The 20,411-nt window shown below is 34.6% G+C and overlaps 1 protein-coding gene across 1 annotated transcript in view; it reads left to right on the forward strand.

The window, feature by feature from the left end:
* LOC107585442 (potassium channel subfamily K member 12-like) overlaps positions 1-9,205 on the forward strand; it is a 29,553-nt gene extending 20,348 nt beyond the window's left edge. The window contains exon 2 of the mRNA XM_016272459.1: positions 8,313-9,205. Within this exon, the coding sequence (XP_016127945.1) occupies positions 8,313-9,205 (893 nt within the window). The remainder of the gene's footprint in view (positions 1-8,312) is intronic.
* The last annotated feature ends 11,206 nt before the right edge of the window (positions 9,206-20,411 follow it).

Below are 20,411 nucleotides of genomic sequence, written 5' to 3' on the forward strand. Positions count from 1 at the left end.
CAGATGCTCTGATACATTTCAAAATATGTCCGACCGTCTCTTACAAACAAAAGCAACAACCAATGAAATTGCAACAGAGTGAAAGAGCGCAAGACGAGGATGAAGCATTGAGCCAAACATATGCAGCCCACGTCTCCCTAAGCACTCCCTCATCCAGACCTTTGCTCTCTTTATCTTCTTTTTCCTGTTCTGTGTAAATCAGTGCAAAAAATAACTGCAAGTTATATGCAAATAACTGTGTATGTTGTCAGCTCTTGCATTGCTGTGCACGGGATTCTGTCATGCTCGGTTATGACTCATTCTCTTCTTGTTATTGTAGTCAATTTACAGGCAGTCGTGCTAGCAAAATATTCTGTATGACTTCCTCAGTTCAAAAACAGCTTCACCGTATGCTCTCGTCAGGGTGCAGGTGAGCTTTTCCATCCAAACGCTGTGTGAAAGCCCATGTTTGAACACAGTATGGGCTTCAAACACAGTACAAAGAAGCATTTAAACACAGTTTCCAGAAAGGAAATCCTGAAAATGTATATTAGCTATATATACTTACGACTCTTACCGAGATCTCAGAGGCAAGGCAGTCTTATAACTTATAACTCTCTTATTGGGTAATATTTCTACTCACTTGCTTATTAAAATATGATTAATAAAGATCTATGTCAGGCTTATTTTAGTATTATTTATATACTATTATAGTATTTATTTTAAATTAGCTTTTATTTTTGTATTTTTAGTATAAAATAAACATACTTTCTGTATATTATTTTATATATATTTTTTTTAGTTTTAAGTTGAACTAATTTTGTTATATGCTTTTGTCATTTTTGTTAGCTTTTGTTTTTAAAATTTTTATTCTGTTTTATTTTTATTTTCAGTTTTAGTTTTAGTCATTTTAGGTTTTCTACTTCACTTGCTTATTAGAAATAATTTCAAAAGGATAGTCTATGTCAGGCTTAATTTGTATTATTTATATAGTATTTATTTTGAATCAGCTTTTATTTTTATATTTTAGTATATAATCAACAGTCTTTTAGTGTGTCATTTTATATATTATTGTATATTTTAATTTTAAGGTTGAAGTAATTTGTTATGCTTTTGTCATTTTTGTTAGTTTTTGTTTTTTATATTTCTATTTAGCTTTATTTTTAGTTTATTTTTTGTAATTTTAGGATTTCAATTATATTTTAGTATAAAATGAATGTACTTTTAATGTATTATTTTATAATTTAATTTTAGTTTAAATTGTAATAATTTTATGTTTTTGTCATTTTTGTTTTTTCATATGCCGATTTTCTGTTTTGCTTTAGTTTTAGTCATTTTGGTACGTAAAAAAGGTTTTCATGTAATATTGTTCATTTCAGTTAAGAAAACTATTTTAATAGTTTTAGTTAATAAAAATACTGGTCTCTGTTAGGCTTTTGGCCTCTAATATTTTATAGAGAAATATTTAGTTGAATGCTTGAAAGGAAAAAATGCTGGAATGTTTGTGTTGCTTTTAATTTCTGTTTTATTTAATGTGCATTTATATACAGAGTGTGATTTTGGACCAATATGATGTCAGAGTCACCCTAAAAGAGATATTCATTGTTTTGTGGGAGATATACGTCTTTGATTGCAAAAATGCTTTATATGTAAAAGATTTTGCCCCCGTCAGTGTAAGCGCACACTACAAGCCCCAAGCTTGTCGGTCTTTCATGTTTTATAACTGCGACAAGAAGCCTCAGATCACAGCCAGCTTACAGCATGTGACTGTCAGCGACGCACTAGAAAGACACCATGCAACTGGTTGCAGATGCTATGATGCATTTCAAACTAGTTTGAAATCTGTCCGACCGTCTCTGACAAACAAAAGCAACAACCATTGAAATAGAATGAAATAGAAATAGTGAAAGACGAGGGTGAAGCATTGAGCCAAACATATGCATCCCACGTCTCCCTAAGTACTCCCTCATCCAGACCTTTGCTCTCTTTATCTTCTTTTTCCTGTTCTGTGTAAATCAGTGCAAAAAATAACTGCAAGTTATATGCAAATAACTGTGTATGTTGTCAGCTCTTGCATTGCTGTGCACGGGATTCTGTCATGCTCGGTTATGACTCATTCTCTTCTTGTTATTGTAGTCAATTTACAGGCAGTCGTGCTAGCAAAATATTTTTTTATTGCACAGCTGCATAACTTTTTCTAAATGACTGTTTAATGATATAAATTAAGACAAGACACCCCAGGTGAATAAAGTAAAATTTTAACTAATATAAATCACCATACTTCCCCAGATGATTGATTACATTAAGAATGTTTTTTTTTTTTATGTTGTTTTAAATATGCAAATAAGGCATAATCTATTTAAATATGAGCTAGTATGCATACGTTTCCAGAAAGGAAATCTGAACATTGGTTAAAAATGATTGCTTCATTTTGTTGTCATATTAAAGTCAAATGTTTTTTTTTTTTTCACTGAAGGGATTTTGGATTTTCCTTTGTATCACTCAATCAGAAAATACTGTCAACAATCAGTTAAAAAATCACCATGTTTTTAGGAATAAAATGTTGTATAAAATCAGGCAAATGACATATGAACAAACCTTCAGAATATAGATAGAAATAAAACTTTAAAGTGTGTTGTATGTGCTGCTGAAGTGCATTAGAAAAAAACTCATTCTGAGAAAACAGCATTTAAAGATATGCATTATAATTGAAATCTACAGATGCAAACCGATAAAGTGCAAAAAAATACAAACTTAATTTTGTATTTTCATTTTGAATAGCCCGAAATCTCAAAATTGATCAGTGCATGAAAAACAGTATTTTTGCCTGCATGTCTATTGTCTGTAGTGTCTGTTAAGTTTACATTAAATTTAGTTTTTTTGGAGGTGACTGTTGAAATTTTGAGTACTGGTTTTGTATGGGCAATTATTGTGCACTAGTTTTAGCGTAACTCTAGTTCATATCTACTTGAGAAAACCTTTATATTGGGGTTAAAAGTTTGCTACTTTTGTTCTTTATGCAACCTGAAATGCAGGTTTCTGTTCAACACCAAAACAAGCTGGTGCGCATCACGTGTTTGTGTAACCGTAAGTAATTAGGCACATGATGTGCAGCAGGGCGAGTGAGGGGCAGATGGTAGTGTAGTGTAGGGAAAGCGCCAGATACTTCTTACTCAGCTCCTCCTTCTCATCATCACACCCTGAACCTGTTCTCCGCAGACCCCCTGCACTCCAGCCGGTGACGAATGATTTCCCGTTCGTCACAGGAAAAACACACCTTCCCTCCTCATCATCTCTGTATTTTATGTATTTGGCTTGAGATCCCTGAAGACAGCAGGACAACTGAAATGGCCTTTGTCCAGGGCAGGAAACATGCCAGATTGGTGAAATTAGGACACTTGCTGTCAATGCGAACAATGATGTTTTTATGTGCTTGCAGGGTGTGTATATGTTTTTTTTCCCGGAGGTGCTAAATAGCTAGACTGTGCTGGCATATTGTGAGGCAAAGATTGCTGTGTGCTGCATTGTGTTTGGAAACGAGCTGAAACCATCTGTCGCAGTGAAGCGCTCATTTGCTATTAGTTTCTTAAGAACACGCTACTCTTACTGCATGACACACTAGCACAAAAACTGTAAAAGAGAAATGTAGCATTGCATCACTTGCTCGCCAATGGATGCTCTGCAGTGAATGGGTGCCGTCAGAATGAGAGTCCAAACAGCTCATGCATGTAGGCCAGGCAACATTATGCCTACCATATTTTCCGGAATATAAGTCTAATTTTTTATCATCTGATACATGCTGTGATATATATTTCGAAGCGACTTATATAATGCAATTAAAGGAATAGTGTTGAATATTTACTCACTCTAAGGACATCCAAGATGTAGATGAGTTAGTTTCTTTATCGGATTAGATTTGGAGAAATGTAGCATTGCATCACTTGCTCGCCAATGGATGCTCTGCAGTGAATGGGTGCCGTCAGAATGAGAGTCCAAACAGCTGATAAAAACATCACAATAATCCACACCACTCCAGTCCATCAGTTAACATCTTGTGAAGCCAAAAGCTGTGTGTTTGTAAGAAACAAACCCACCATTAAGGTGTTTTTAAATGCTTTCTTCAATGAAAAAGTCATCTTGCCTGAAACAGGAGAGAACAAATGTGTGGGTGGATTTTGGATTTTTCACCAGAGGAATTATGGATTATGGACTCATATTTTGGACAGAAGTGAGGGTTTAAAGTTAAAATGTCTTAATGATGGATTTGTTTCTTACAGACACAAAGCTTTTCACTTCACAAGACATTAATTGACGCACTGGATTGGTATACTAATTCACATTCTCTACTCCACTGAGATGGGACGGATAACTTTCTGCAGATATTATAGACCGCCTATGGTTACTTGATGGAAATAAATGTGTGGTGAATTTTGATTAATGTTGACATGATTTGTTTGCTAATTAGTTGCTTTGCTGATGTCTTTATTTTCTGAAAAGAGGTATTTATTGTCATGCAGACCTCAAAACAGATGGCATGCCTGGAGTTTTTTTAGTTTTAGTTTTTTCCTGGGGTGTACTGTTTCCAGATTGCCACATTGTTTCATACTGAATATCAAATATAAGATAATAAAACAATGGTTGGCTTTGATCATTTGCACACACTCGAGCAGAATGCAGCAGTTATGAATGCTGAGTTGTAATTCTCCAGAAAGGAGATCTGTCAGACTGTTGTCTAAAGTCCTGCAGGCTATTTTGGGTGTGTTTGCCTCTCTCTCCCTCTGTCCCTAAAGTCTCTAGAGATCCAGTCTGAAGTGTCGGCTCTGAAACAGCACAGAATCGATGGTTCAGGGCTTGAGGTAACTGAGAATTTAATGAGAGAGAGCTGGGTGGCCCTTGGCAGACGAAACCTCAGTGCCCTCTTAACAAGAGCATCTCAGCAGCAGGCCAGTGGAAAACGAGCAGGGTTAATTAATTAGAGATGAACGGCTGAGAGGTTAGATTTGATCCTGTTCTCTTTTTGTCTTATAAAGAGCACTGCTTGATTGTGCCATGCTATTTGACGCCAGAGCAAATGGGCTGTTTTCAGGAGAGCCTGTTGTGCATTACCATCAGCCACATGGGCGCTCTTCTGCTCAGTGTTATCATTATTTTTTTGTTGTGTAGTGAAGTGTGTGTAGTTGTGTTTCCCAGGCAGTGAATGTTGCTCGTGTATATTGGAAATGTTTCAGCACAGTCTGTGGCATTGCTCTTTGTGTGTCTCCTGAGACTAAAGTGTTATCTAACAGTCCAGACTGTAACACGGGGTGTTTCCATGGGCATTTCTGAGGTTCTGCAGACTTTTATTTTATTTGTTTATCAGTGTATAAAAATGCATTACATAAGTATTCTGTTATTTTGTGGGAAGTCATGAATTTTTCCACGACTCCTCAAAAGATGTGTGTTTAATAGCACTCTGGGCTTGTCATTTTAAACATTTTTTTGGATAAAAGTGCAGACTCTTGTCTTGCTAAGGCTGATTCGGGCTTATTATAGTTAGCTACAACTAAAAGCATTAAAACAGCACAAAAGCACAAAAATGTGTTACTTAAAATAAACATCAACTAAAATAAAATAATTGTACAAATTCAACCTATTTTTTTCAGCCAATTACCAATTAAACATTTTCATTTAGTTTAACTTAGTACTAAAATCACTAAAACTAAAACTGAAAAAATGAATAAAAACTATATAGACATAAAAGAAAATACAAAAAACACAACAAAATTATTAAAACTTACTAAAGTAAAAAAAGGAAAATATAAAATAAAAAAATTTAAAATATAAATATGACAACTATCAAAATTCATTATCAATGCAAAAATAAAAATTATAATATATATATATATACATATATATATAAAATAGTGTCTCGATACTAACATAAGACTGAGCATTTAATGTATCTCAAATGAATGTTGAATGTTGTTGTCGATGTAAAAATGTTGATTTTTAATTAACAATTAATTTATTAAATTTATTACAAATTATGTTATTATTAATATAAATATCCAAATAATATATATAATTTTCCCATGTTAATATTGAAATGGTTAACAGTTATTTCATTGCTTGTTTAGATCATAATGGTTGATTGTATTAGTTCATATTTTTATGCTGGATTTTTTATAGTTTATAGTGTTTGCATACTGGCACAGCAGTAATATTTTTCAAACTATTTATTTGTCTTCTACTCAAGTTATTTCTGCAATTAATTCAGTTTTGTAGATAATTTCAATGCTGCTCTGTATATGTTTAAGATGTTTATAGCATATTAGTGTGCAATTCTAGTAATGCAAGTCAATGGAAGATTTACAACAAAATTCCCATTGACTTGCATTAAAAGAATAATACACAAATGTGCTATAAACATACTTGCATTGCATTATGCATTGCAGGGTGACACTTTGGCATGAAATAGCTAATGAATTCAAGAAACATTTGTGTTCACCAAACCTGAAATCTTAATGCTATTCTTTTTCTGCCTTTCTAGCACTCCTGTTACCTGCAGGAAATGCAGATAGAGTTCATTGTGCTGTTTCTCTTTCACATTCTCCCGTTGTAATCAGTTACAATGACAAAAGTGTAAGTGCGTTTATCCTTTTCTCCCAGGAATCCTTTAATTATTCAGAAGACTCTCTATACTGATGTGTTCCAAAGGACGCAATCCTCTAGAAAACATCCCCTTTTCATATATAGCTCTTTAAATCAATTCCAGCTAACTGTCAAAGACAAGCTAGTTTAATCACCGGGATGTGAATACTGCAGCATTGCTGAAGGTCAGCTCTCATTGGAATAATCAAATTTTGAGGATATCAGCTATTTTTTTTTTGTTCATCCCAGCAGTTGCAGTCATGTCTAGTTACAGTGCTGGTGAAATGTTTTATGTTCTTATTTTTATATCCTTAAACACTGTTGGGAAGTTACTTTTAAAAGTAATGCATTACAATATTGCGCTACTTCATAAAAACTAACTGCGTTACTTATTATTTATGGAAAGTAATGCATTATGGTATTTTGCATTACGTTTTGTCACCTGAACTGGGCTTTCTTATTAATTTTTAACTAAAAAACCCAAGAGTTATATTTTTGGTAGCTGTAAAGGCCCTTTCACAACAAAAGTGAAATTATTAATTCTGAAGGAATTTTTGCTTTTGCTTTGCTCTGCAACACGGGGACAGGAGAGGTGTCAGGGAATAACGGGAAAACAAAGTAACTTGCGTTACTTATTTGAAAAAAGTAACTCATATATATTTTTTTGTAAATATATATGTAAAACTACTTTAAATATATTACAATTTTATGGTATGAAATGTAAACTGAATAGTTTTTTATTTATTTTTTTAATGCCTATTTAAGGATTATTAAGGTTTTTTTATTCTTTTTGTGGAGACATCTTTTCATGACAAGAGAGCACTTCTCTCCCAAATTTTCATTGACAATGCATCTGAATAATTTACTTTTGAGGTTCTTTTTTATTCCCATTTTTCTCAGTGGTGATTCTCATCAAATTCTCATTAGCAAATTCTTATCTCAAAGCTTTTTTTTTTAATTCAGCAAAAATAAAGGCTATAGTTTTAGTTAACTAATAACCCTATAATACAATGTAAGTCTCTTTGAATAAAAGTGTCTGCCAAATGCACAAATGTAAATGTGCAAGCAGGCTTCATATTCTTTATGCAAAATACATGTATATATTAATTGTATTATTTTGGTGTGAAATATGATACATTGTACTATTCTAGTACTCAAGCCTTTTATTATTATTATTATTATTGATATTATTATTTTTCAATTTTAGTTAAAGCTTTAGTAACTTTATTATTTATATTAGCTATTTTTTAAATATTTCCATATAGTTTTTGTAATTATTACTTTTATTTTTATTTAGTTTTCATTATTTGACTACTGTAAGTCAAATTAAATGAAAATGCCTTGCAACTAGCTGAAATAAAACAAGTTTGTTTTTTATATTTTATTTTGTTTTATTTTATTTCAGTTAACATTTTTTTTTTTTCAAGTAATGAAAATGTGTGTTTAAAAAAAAAATGGTATTATAATAATACTGAATCAAATGTGCCGCAGTAACACTTGTGTTGTTTCTTCCTTTGGATTTAAATAATTAAAAGTTGAAAGACTTAAACACTATTCTCATTCATCAATTTTTAATAAATGCATGATGAATCTACCAAATAAATATATGTAAACATGAAGGATTTTTTTACTCCAAATGACTGATATATTGCAAATAAAAACTATGGTGTTCTAACAAGGTCTTTTGGTTTTCTTCTCTGCAGGTTTCGGGATGACCACCCCTGTGACAGTAGCTGGAAAGGTTTTCTTGATCTTCTACGGTCTGCTAGGTTGTGCGGCCACCATCCTGTTCTTCAACCTCTTTCTGGAGCGCATCATTACCCTGCTGGCCGTGGTGATGAAGGCCGTGCGTCTGCGCCGTCTGCGGACCAGTGGCCTCCTCCCGCCGGGGATCTGCCAGGACTTTGCTGAGAGTACGTTGCCCGGTTGGAAACCCTCGGTGTACCACGTGATGCTCATTCTGGGTTTGTCGGCCATCGTGATCTCCTGCTGCGCATCGGCCATGTTCACTCCAGTCGAAGGTTGGACTTATCTGGACTCGCTGTACTTTTGCTTCGTCACCTTCAGCACGATTGGTTTCGGAGATTTGGTGAGCAGCCAAAACGCTGCGTACGGCTACCAAGGACTTTACCGGTTGGCCAACTTCTTCTTCATCTTGACTGGAGTATGTTGCATCTACTCACTCTTCAATGTCATCTCCATCGTCATCAAGCAGGTCCTCAATTGGATGTTGGAGAAAATGAGTTGCTTGTGCTGCCAGCACTGCAACAAAGCCAACGCTTTCTTGGGACGCCGCAATGCCATCAGGCCCGGCTCGCGTCTCAAACGCGGACGCTTCGGCCGAACGCCAGACTCGGACAGGCCTTGCGATAGCGACACAGAGGGACGCAGACTCTCGGGCGAGATGATCTCCATGCGGGACTTGACGGGATCCAATAAAATCTCGTTGGCCATTATGCAGAAACAGCTGTCGGAGTCAGCGAACGGATATCCCAGAACGGTATGCGGAAGTTCACGGCAAAACGGCTTTTCCGGTGGCGTCGGTGCTTTGGGCATCATGAACAACCGATTAGCAGAAACCAGTGACTCTAGGTAGAGGTAACCTTTGTAAGCATCTCAAAAACGATTGTTTTTAGCGATGAAACCTCTCCAACTCTCTCTGGACTTCGAGCGGTTTGGGTTTGCGATTGAAAATTTTGAGCTTGTGTAGAACAGCATGGCATGCATGAACTGTGTAGGATATGCTGTAGGATTTTTGGATCGTGACTTGCTACGGTGTATGCTAAGAACGCGTGCTAGGAAGTAACGGTGCACTCAAATCATGTTGGAAAGATCGTATTTACTGTATAAGTTGAACGCACATGAGCGCCACTGCAAAGTCAAAATTACGAAATGAGAAAAGTCCCGTGTTGGGACAAGTCAGATGCAATGAATGCAACATCTTTATTAATGGTAAATTGGCTCAAATTAATGAAATTATATTTTTTAATCTAAGTTGCATGCATAAAATACCATAGTACAGTGCAATTACAATACAATTACAATTGAATAAAAACATAAAAAGCAAAAACATACCTAATGCACATTCTTTAGTCATAATTTTGTAGTAAAAACTAATTAATGCTTAACTTGAAGTGTTTCTTCTAACTTTTCATAAAATGCATTATAATATTTGCAGGTTCCTTTCCTTGGCAACCAATCAATTCCAACAAATAATGCATTATAGTTTCTAAAGGTGTAACAATGAATAGATATAATGTATTATAACTGTAACTACAGTTATTCATGAGATCATACAGTGAATTGCAATGCCTTAAAAATACTTTTATAAAGCATTATACTGTATATAAAGGCTTCAAGTGGCTCCGACCAAAGATATTTGAATGCACGTGACGTCACAGTTACGGCTTCCCAACTCATAAATATGAACTTCCCAGGAGGATTTGAATGCACCTTAAGTAACATTGCATATTCTAGTAATTAAATGCAACAAACCCTGATTACCCGAATCATATTTTCTAGAATTTGTAGACAATACCGTACTACAGGAACTAAACAAACGCTCTGAAGTTAGACTTGACAACCAGTGGCTATTCATAGGAGCTGAGTAGAGCTTGTCAAATCTCAAATAAGTAAAAGTAGCATCGTATTTCCTTACAGCACACTCGATTTACAACTATGCACCATCTCCATGTCTCAAACATATTCATTGTTAGTCTTGGGCTGCATCCCAGTTTGCATACTCACGCTGTGCACTAAAAGTATGTACTTCACTGCTCAATGGAAAGTCCATACTCAGTATTTAGACAATTGGACAATGTCTCATAATTGCACAGCCTCCCTTATTATGTACAATTTGTGTCTTAACATCCAGCTAAATTCAATACCTGCATTATTATGTAACTTTTAGGTTCATGCGATTAACAACATGTTTCAATCTTTCATTGGCACTTCTTTTCGACAAAAAGTCAAAAGAGTATTGTTAAAAACTCTCCTCTTCCATAGTGCAACACTACAAAAATTGATACTTTCTTTCTTTAATTATTTATTTATCACATGTTTTATGGTCGAAACATCTAAAAATCCTTAAAACAGCATAAATTTACTTAGCAACACTGCATAACATATCAAAACTCACAGAACTGGCAGATTTTTCAGTTGTTTTAAATATGTTGCTATAAGTTGGGACAAAATCTGTCAGTGCAGTGACAAAATATACAAAGAAGCAACACAATATATATATACATATATATCAAAATAAATCTCATATCTCATGCAATGTTGCTTCTCAAGTAAATGTATTATGTTTTAAGCATTATTGGAAAACAAAACAAAACTACTAATTAATTAATTATTATTATCATTACAAAAAATTCCAATGGATGTCTTATGAATCGTTTCAACACCACTTTTGACCTAGAACACTATTGAGGATGGATATGTGCGCTAGTATGCAGCATTAATTAAAGACAAATGTAGAACAAAGCTTATTGCTATAGCTGCAAATGATGACTTTACAATATGCAGATTAGAGGGTTGAGAGTTTGTACAGTATAAGCGAGTGCGTTTACTGTACCCCTTCAAATCTGTGTTGCTGTCAGTAGGGATCTCATGGCAAAGAGAAGCCACTGTTTGAAAAATTCAGCTGAGGGTTTTACACCCTCACAGTAATAGGATGAGATGCACCAATGAGCTGAGCAGCAGAACTTCAAAGCCATGTTCTTCCCCAAAGAGGAGAGAGGAGGAGCTGAAGAGATGGAGTGAGACAGAGTAAAGTGAAGAAGCCCTGAGAGAGAGTGAATATGAGCCATCTATCAGCGCAGAACTAGACTTCCATCAGAGCTCGTGTTCATCTGCCAGACCTCTGCAGACCAAATGTTAGTGCCCTCAACCCCTCCTCTATCATCTTATTAAAGCTATCTACATAAAATCCTCCCAGATGGTGTTTGCTACACCTGCCCTTGCTTGGTAGGATGCATAATATCATGCCTGGTGTTCAACAAACGAAACTCTGTTCATATAGAAAAGTCTTAGTTGTTGAATAACCATTTGGAAAGAAGTTTAGGGAATTATGCATGCTATATTCAGTGTTTCTGCAGGTCTTAAAAAGTCCTCTAAAAGCCAAAAATGAAGGCCTTTAATCAGAGCAGAAAGTCTTAAATTCATAAAGGCATGCATGACATTAAATGTTGCAGGCATTGCAAAAAAAAGCAATATCTTTGAAATATATTCTAAATCAGTATGACTATAAATCAAGTTACATTTACTTGAGATGCAAATGTAAAATGAAGTCTTGAAAAATGTAACAAAATTGAGTTTATGCTTAAAACATGAACAAATGTGGTATGAAAGCATAACTTTTTTTGCAGTGTGATCAGTAGGTACAGTGCAAGTTATTACAGAAAGTACATTTAGATAACATAATGATGTATTGCATTTCCTGTATTTTTTTAAATGTTCTTTACTGTGTCTTAAAAAGGTCTCAAATTTACCTTCATAAAACCTGCAGAAACCCATATTGTAGTGTTTACATGCACAATCCTACACTGATGTGCTTAAAAAGCACATTTGATTTGAGATTTGCATGAAATGTAGGTGATATTTTGAAATGATTTTCTTCACTTTTGGCATCAAAACCTAAACAAGACAAGTACAATTGAACAAAGTAAAATAAAAATGTGTGCTTACATCTAAAGTGAATTGAGAACAATCTGTAAAAATCTGTTTTGCTTAAATTGTTTGCAACCTTCCCAGTTAAAAGAACAAGTTAAGTCATTCAAGATATTAGATCATGCATGTAAATGCACTCATTAACGTCAGTTTTTCCCTATTATTTTGATTTGCATTTAACAGCATAATGAACATTCTGTCAGCTTATGCAGTACGTCTGACTGTGCAACAATGAAACCTGATCATTTCAAAGTCTCATGTAAACAAGACTTTCTTATGTTGGCAGTTTATTGATTTGCACAAACTTCTAAAACAGGTTTTTGTTTGAGCTGATGAGCTGATTTTTTGGATAATTATCGCTATTTTATTGTGCATGTAAACAAACTCATAAGCTACCATAAGGTACATTTTGAGCCATTCTGCACTTCTATTGGTAAACGCCACAATGCATCACTGCTCATTTGCAGCAAATTGAAGTCTAATGCACTTTGTTGCATTGCAAACAAACTCACTCATGTTGCCTCAAATCACCAACCCTCATTGAAAATGAATGACTTCCAGTTGCAAAACTCTGCCAATGCAAACTCCCCCTTTCCCCCAAATGATAAATCAAACTGCTTTAACAAAACAAGGAATATTGGTTGAAGAATTGCAATAGATGAGCTGTCATGCAGCATGTGTGTATGTAGCAGAGAGAAACAGATGCTAGTGTGCTGCAAACCCTTAAATCCTGACATAGTAAGAGTAGAAGATGGAGAAAGACGGGAGACGAGAGGGAATCCAGTCCCTCAGGTGTGATAAGGCATCAGCACAGATGTAGTTTCCATTAGATAGCTTTCTGCTGGTGATCTATGCCATCTCTGCTCAGTTCTCTTCTGCTCCAGGGAACAACAGCTCGCGTCTGCATTCACAACACACCAACGCACAAACACACACACACACACACTCCCTCCCTTAGCATAGCACAGTTCACACTCTCTACCTACTCTTATAGTGAATCTACCTGTATGTAACTCACTGTAAATAGTCAAGCTGAACAATTTCTCATTCTCTTTGCATATTGCAAAGGGAAACTGTGAGGAACAACTGAAGATCGTGGCTTTTGCTTATAATATACAACCTCAGGTAGATCAATCATCTGATGTAGTTTTTTGCATGCTACTATGGTAAAGCCATACGAGAGGCACTTGTATCTGTTATAGGTCTATTTTTATATTCAAATATGATAATGTGTTATCTGGCAGTGATGGTGTGCTTGGAAGGAACGAAGAGTTGATTAAATGTGCTTCATGTAATAAAACTAGGGGTTGGCAGTATAAACAAAATATATTATGAGTGAGCTGCGGTATATCATGAAATTCAACTAAAAGTTGTTTATATATTAAATTACTACAATGCTCATTTTTAGATAATCCATTGAATTAGAAACTTTTGATCATCTGATTGTTTTCTCTGATGTAAAATCCAGATTAAACTGGTGACTGGTTTCTAGTCTAACATCAACTATAAACCAGTTACCAGTTGGTCATGCTAGTTTAAGGTGGTCAAACAGTTTTTTTTAACTTGCTATGTACCTTACAGTGCTATTTTAGTATTCGTATACTATTGTAGTTTTTATTCAAATTGTATTTTATTTTTCATTTTAATTTTAGTTTAGTTTGATCATTTTTAGTAGTTTTTTTAGTAGTTTTTAGCAATTTTATTTCAGTTGTATTATTTTAGTACATTTTTAGTTATTTTAGTACATCAAGTTACATTACATTAAAACTAGAAATGTTGCCTTGGTAACTAGCTGAAATAAAAAAGGTTTTTATATCTTATTTTATTTCAGTTAACCTTTATTTTTTCAAGTAACTATTTTTGTTTTGCGGGGTTTTTTGAGACACTATTATAGTTTTTATTAATATTCTTAATTCTTTTTTATTTTTCCATTTTAATTTGAAAGTTTCAGTAGTTTTGCTGTGTGTTTTTAGCATTTCTAGTTTTAGTTAACTATAATAACCATCTAGAGACTTCACCAGTCATCAAACACCGAACAATGTGTTACAAGCCTCTCAGAGTCTCTACGTTCATCTCAATATAAAGTGCGCCTCGGGTGGCAATCAAGCCAGAAGGAAATGGACCGGCATGAGGTCACGTTCTGTGGTCATCTATGTAATGCTGGAGCCCAGTTTCCCACTTACTGTACTCTGGACTTTTTACCCCCTTCAGTTACTGTGATGGAGGGTTTAACCTTTGACCCATGATGTAATCACCGTCGGTCAGGTGGCTGCAGTCTTCATTACGCAGGAGGTTTATGAGAAACATCAAGAGGTTTGGTTAAACACAAGGATGCAGCTGTGGAAGCACAAACACTGTGAGTCTTTCTCGCATTTCTCACCCAACAGGTATGACGTTTAATCGCAGGAAATGTGTACAGCCTGTAAGCTGTAATCAGAGAGCCAGACGCACCAGACCGTCTGCTGATGTAACGAGCGAATTCTTGCCTTTCTCTCGATACCTCACTGTAAATAGTCAAGCTGAACAATTTCTCATTCTTTTGCATATTGCAAAGGGAAACTGTGAGGAACAACTGAAGATCGTGGCTTTTGCTTATAATATACAACCTCAGGTAGTTCAATCATCTGATGTAGTTTTTTGCATGCTACTATGGTAAAGCCATACGAGAGGCACTTGTATCTGTTATAGGTCTATTTTTATATTCAAATATGATAATGTGTTATCTGGCAGTGATGGTGTGCTTGGAAGGAACGAAGAGTTGATTAAATGTGCTTCATGTAATAAAACTAGGGGTTGGCAGTATAAACTAAATATATTATGAGTGAGCATGAAAAGTATGTCATGAAATTCAACTAAAAGTTGTTTATATATTAAATTACTATAATGCTCATTTTTAGATAATCCATTGAATTAAAAACTTTTGATCATCTGATTGTTTTCTCTGATGTAAAATCCAGATTAAACTGGTGACTGGTTTCTAGTCTAACATCAACTATAAACCAGTTACCAGTTGGTCATGCTAGTTTAAGGTGGTCAAACAGTTTTTTTTAACTTGCTATGTACCTTACAGTGCTATTTTAGTATTCGTATACTATTGTAGTTTTTATTCAAATTGTATTTTATTTTTCATTTTAATTTTAGTTTAATGTTATTATTTGGTATTATTATTGTTAATTTATTATTTCAGTTTTAGTTTTTTTTTTTTGTTGCTTATTTTACAGGTTTTAAAAGTTTTTAATCTAATATTTAGATTTTATTTCAGCTTTGTTTCAAATGTTTTTAATAGTTTGCTTTAATTACCGAAAACAACGACAATACCGTCATACCGCTGACCCTTAATGAAGGCCTACAAATTTCACATCAAATTTGTAGAAAACCGCTAGTTACATTAAGAACATATCATTGCACATGAGTGATGTACATGAAAAGAGAGTTTGAGATGTAAAGCAGAGACAATGTAACAATGCAACTCAAAGAGAATCTTGGTATGAGCTTGAGAAAGAACGTGTTTCCACAAGCCTGAAGATGCACTGAAATATATCAAATAAACGTATTTAAGACTAAGTTTGTTCTCTTAAAATGCATGTATGGATCAATATCAACTGCCTTATTTTGTTCCTCAACCATGTAACTATAATGTAGATCTAACTTACTCTGTACAGTAAATCTTTTGCATTTTGCAAAATGTATCTCCATTGATTGCAATGGATCAAACTGAACTGAAGTCCTGTTTTCTCCAGGACTTTGGAGATCTGGGAATTTCACAGTTGTATCTATCTATCTATCTATCTATCTATCTATCTATCTATCTATCTATCTATCTATCTACCTACATACCTACCCACCCATCCATCCATATTTTTGTAGCCCTTGAAACGGACTCAATTAACTCATCCATCATGTTTCATCTTTATGTTTTTAACAGCAATATAAAGCCAAACAATCAGTTGTCACAAGGTCGTTAATCTTTACGGTGGTGGGTTAGGCGGAAACCAGGTTTAGATCACGACTTATTGTTGGTAAATGCATAAAAAATACATCACTCACTATAGAGAATGGTGTCTATAAAGGTTACTATAAAGTTGGAACAAGTATTAGAAATTTCTGCCACTTGTTTCATGTTTCAAAAGCAGTACAAAGGTTGAAATGAAAATAGACCTAAAGGGTTTCTAGGTCTGTTTTTACTGAATTGTTGTAGGTGAGATCAGGGACAATTATAAAACTATTTGTAATAATTTATATTTTTCTCACTGTAAAAGGTTAAATGATAGTTATGGATAGTTATTCAGCCTTTTTTTGGCCAGTATTTTTCTTTGCGATCTCAAGAGAAGATGATGTGGCATTTAAACTCATCGGTTTCATCTCTGAAAGATTGAATATTTAACATTTAATGTGCATTATATAATCTAGTTGATGGCTGTTTTTTATTACATAATTTATTGTTGTAAAAAGGATTGCAGATAATTATAATGATGGCTCTTTTACATTATTTATGACAGCTAAAACTATTAGTTAAAGAAAATTACTTAGAAGTATTAAACAATATGCTGACAGAAACATATTATCCTCCTTATGTTCAGTCTTTCTCGATGCATTCATTTCATGCCACTCTTATTATAAAAGCATATGAATGTTTCTTATACCAGAAGACAAGTACATTAGTAGTTGTGTGTGAGTTATGAAGGAAATGGTACAAAATGTAAAATTTTCCCCGTTCTCCCCACTAGAAGCATGAAGATTGCATGTTCAGACACTATTTTGCATTGAACAATGAAGAGATGTGCTTGATGTGCATATCAGAGTTTATAATTGTGATGAGTGTGACTCAGACTGTTGATATGAATTTTCATCATCATTATATTTTAAGAACGATTGCTTATCAGTATGCAAGAAGAGCAGATCAGAATAGGTGTTCGCCTACTCAATCTGTCTCTCCCGTTCTCTTTATTTCTCTCTGTTTTTGCTGAAACATGCATGTAATTAGGTTCATATGTAATTCAATAGGTGAAATTTGTTAAAGTTGACATGAAATAGCTTTCCAAGCCCATTTTATTTTTATAACATCACATTTCTGATTGAAACACGAAATGGGATCTTTATTTTATCTATTGGGAATTTGTTGGATGGTGAAAAATGTCTCTACATGACAGGTTGGAAAATAAGACGATAAGCACGTTATCACATTTTGATGAACTGTTATGAAGTCAAACATATTTTTCACCGGAATAACATTAATTAATGAATCGTTCACAGCAAGGATATTATAGTTAACTAAAACTAAAATTAAATAAAAATGGACTCAATTAACAATTAACATAAAAAATGTTATTAAAAAATTTAAATTATATGGACATATAAAAAACTAATTAAAAAGACAAAATGCAATGAATTTACTAAAACATTAAATAAATTGAAAAATTAAATCAGAAAATTAAAAAGATAATTAAACAAATAATAAATATTATCAACTTAAAAATATTATAAAACTATAACAGTATATTACTAATAAAATGTCACTGGTTCAGGAAAATGTGTTAATAATAATTAGCGTAAATATTTGCTATTATAAACATTTGTACTAATAAAAATGTATTTTAAAAAATACAGTTATTTAAAAAAAAAGGATACGTTTTTTTTTTAATATTAATATTTCTCTTAAAAAAAAAAGTAAATATGATTGCTTTTTGATTTCATGTTGACTTCAAATCAAATGGCACTAGCACTTCAAGCAATGGTTGAGACAACAACCGTTTTTTCCCCAGCAAAATTACCCATCACTTTAGTCATCTGTGAATATTTGGTCAGTAATCTAGACCTGGTTACCTGGTTATCAGTCCACATAAGTCTTCATTTCAGACTTAGGCCCGTCCCATGTTGCCTGCAGCGTGGCGTACCATTAATTTACTGTATGCAAATTATACTTCTGGTTGCAAGTTGCACATTTATAACAATGATTGTACTTTTATATTTATTTTAAAAAGATGATATCTGAGTCACGCGTATAAGAAATTAAAATCTATTCTAAGAATCTCTCTGTCTTGTTTCCTTTCGTACCTGGCGGATAATTGCACATATTTCCATCTGTTCTTCTTTCTATTGTTGAAGTTGATCCATGACATTTTTATCAGCTTTTCAGCAACTAAATTGGGCAAGACAACATAACTGCTGAGCTGCCTACCTATAGACAGCATTTTATAAGAATAGCTCTCCTATGGTGACCATACATCCTCTTTTTCCCGGCCGGGATTTTTGGCTTTGTTTTCATAATTGCTTAAGGTAATGACTGAAAAGTAGTTTGACCAATAGCATGTCACTGTAAAAAAAATCTGTGACATTTACGGTAAAATACCGGCAGCTGTGGTTGCCAGAACTTCACCGTAAAAAATATGCTAGCAACATTTTAGGTTTTACAGACTTATCTTAAATTCACAATAAAATACCGTATTTCATTAACTGATGTAATGTTAATAAACCAACATTTTGAAGGGTTAATATCTGTTTTGAACCATTGTAATGCACTTATAACCACCAAAAACTGGTGGTGATGAGAAAGTCACATTATGAACCAAAGCTCATCACAAACAGCTTTTCTACGAGCTGAGGAGGACAATACTTATATATAGAAGGTGCACACAGTGTCATTCACACAAACACTAAACCCTATCATGGTGACACACATGATACTGAAATAATGCAATAAACATTCATTTAACAACATTAGATGTAAGATTAATCCCTAATGTACACAACTGATAAGAAAAAAGAAACATGTTATTTCAACAAAAAAACATAAAATATTAAGTGTCATGCAGGGAATTCTGGGAGTGTCATTTTGGTTTTTCACTGTAAATTATACAATGACTTTTTCTTTTTCACTTCCAAAAACCATATTTTTAACAGTATTTTCCTGTAAAATTACATTAAATGTAATTACATTTATACACCGTATATAGTATGGAAACTTACTGTTAACCAGTTAACTGGTTTTTACTGTAGCATTTTTACAGTCTTTTACTGTTAAAATCACAATATTTTTTTACAGTGCAGGCACTGTACATAATCAACTAATCGTGGCTTGCGAGAAGGTGGAATCTACAGATAACTGTCAAAGGAGGCAATTTAGAAATCCCGGACAGGGGGGGTTTTCAAGATGGCGGCTTGAAGGGAGGCTGTGTAGTTAAGCGGTAGTGTCCCTTTGTTGAGTTTCCTACTACTACAAACCGCATATTATAATTTTAGCACGCTCATGTCTGGTGTTTTCCATTATGAGTATAAATAACTACTTTTTGAGGCAATCAGAAAGCATGCCACGCAAGAAAACGCCGATTGCCAACAACGCCGATGAGGCCGACGAGCGAGCTGACGTTGCTAGCACTAACACGAGTTTGTCTGCATCTCCACTGTCTGACGCGGTTGCGGAGATTACATCCAATATCTCTAAGCTCATCAATGAAAAGATCGACCCGATATCGCAGTTGTTACAACTGCATCGTTCTGAGCTAGATGAGCATTATAAGCGGATCACTGATGCGGAAACCAGGATATCTGCTATGGAAGACGTGGTAACCCCGATCAAGGCTAAGCTACGATACCTTGAGAAAATCGTGCTTGATATGGGTGAACAGGCTGAAGACCTTGAAAACAGAGGAAGGAGGAAGAATATCCGCATCGTTGGATTACCTGAGGGCTTCGAAGGTGACAACCCTACGCGGTTTTTCGAGTCATGGTTCCCTAAGACTCTCTGCATTGCATCGAAAGCCGGCCGTATAAAGTTAGAGAGAGCGCACCGATCACTCGCCCCCAAACCTTCCTCTACGCAGCGACCGAGACCCATCTTGGTGAGGTTTCACAACTTTCAAGACAAGCAGCGAGTGTTAAATGCTGCGCGGGAGCTGGGGATCAGTGGCTCCCCTCTGAAATTTGGAAATAGCACGGCGATGTTTTTTCAGGACTTTTCTGCGTCGGTTCTTCGCAAGTGTAGGATGTTTGACGAAGTTAAGAAACGTCTAAAATCCCTAGGCGTGGAATACAGGCAAATTTACCCTGCCCTCCTCAAGGTAAACTTCCGCGGCTCGGTGAAGGGGTTTCATGAGCCGGCTGCTGTCGAGGCGTTTCTGGATTTGCTGGATGCG

The sequence above is a fragment of the Sinocyclocheilus grahami genome, unplaced genomic scaffold, assembly GCF_001515645.1.
Source record: "Sinocyclocheilus grahami isolate Dianchi unplaced genomic scaffold, SAMN03320097.WGS_v1.1 scaffold70.1, whole genome shotgun sequence".
Lineage (NCBI taxonomy): Eukaryota > Metazoa > Chordata > Actinopteri > Cypriniformes > Cyprinidae > Sinocyclocheilus > Sinocyclocheilus grahami.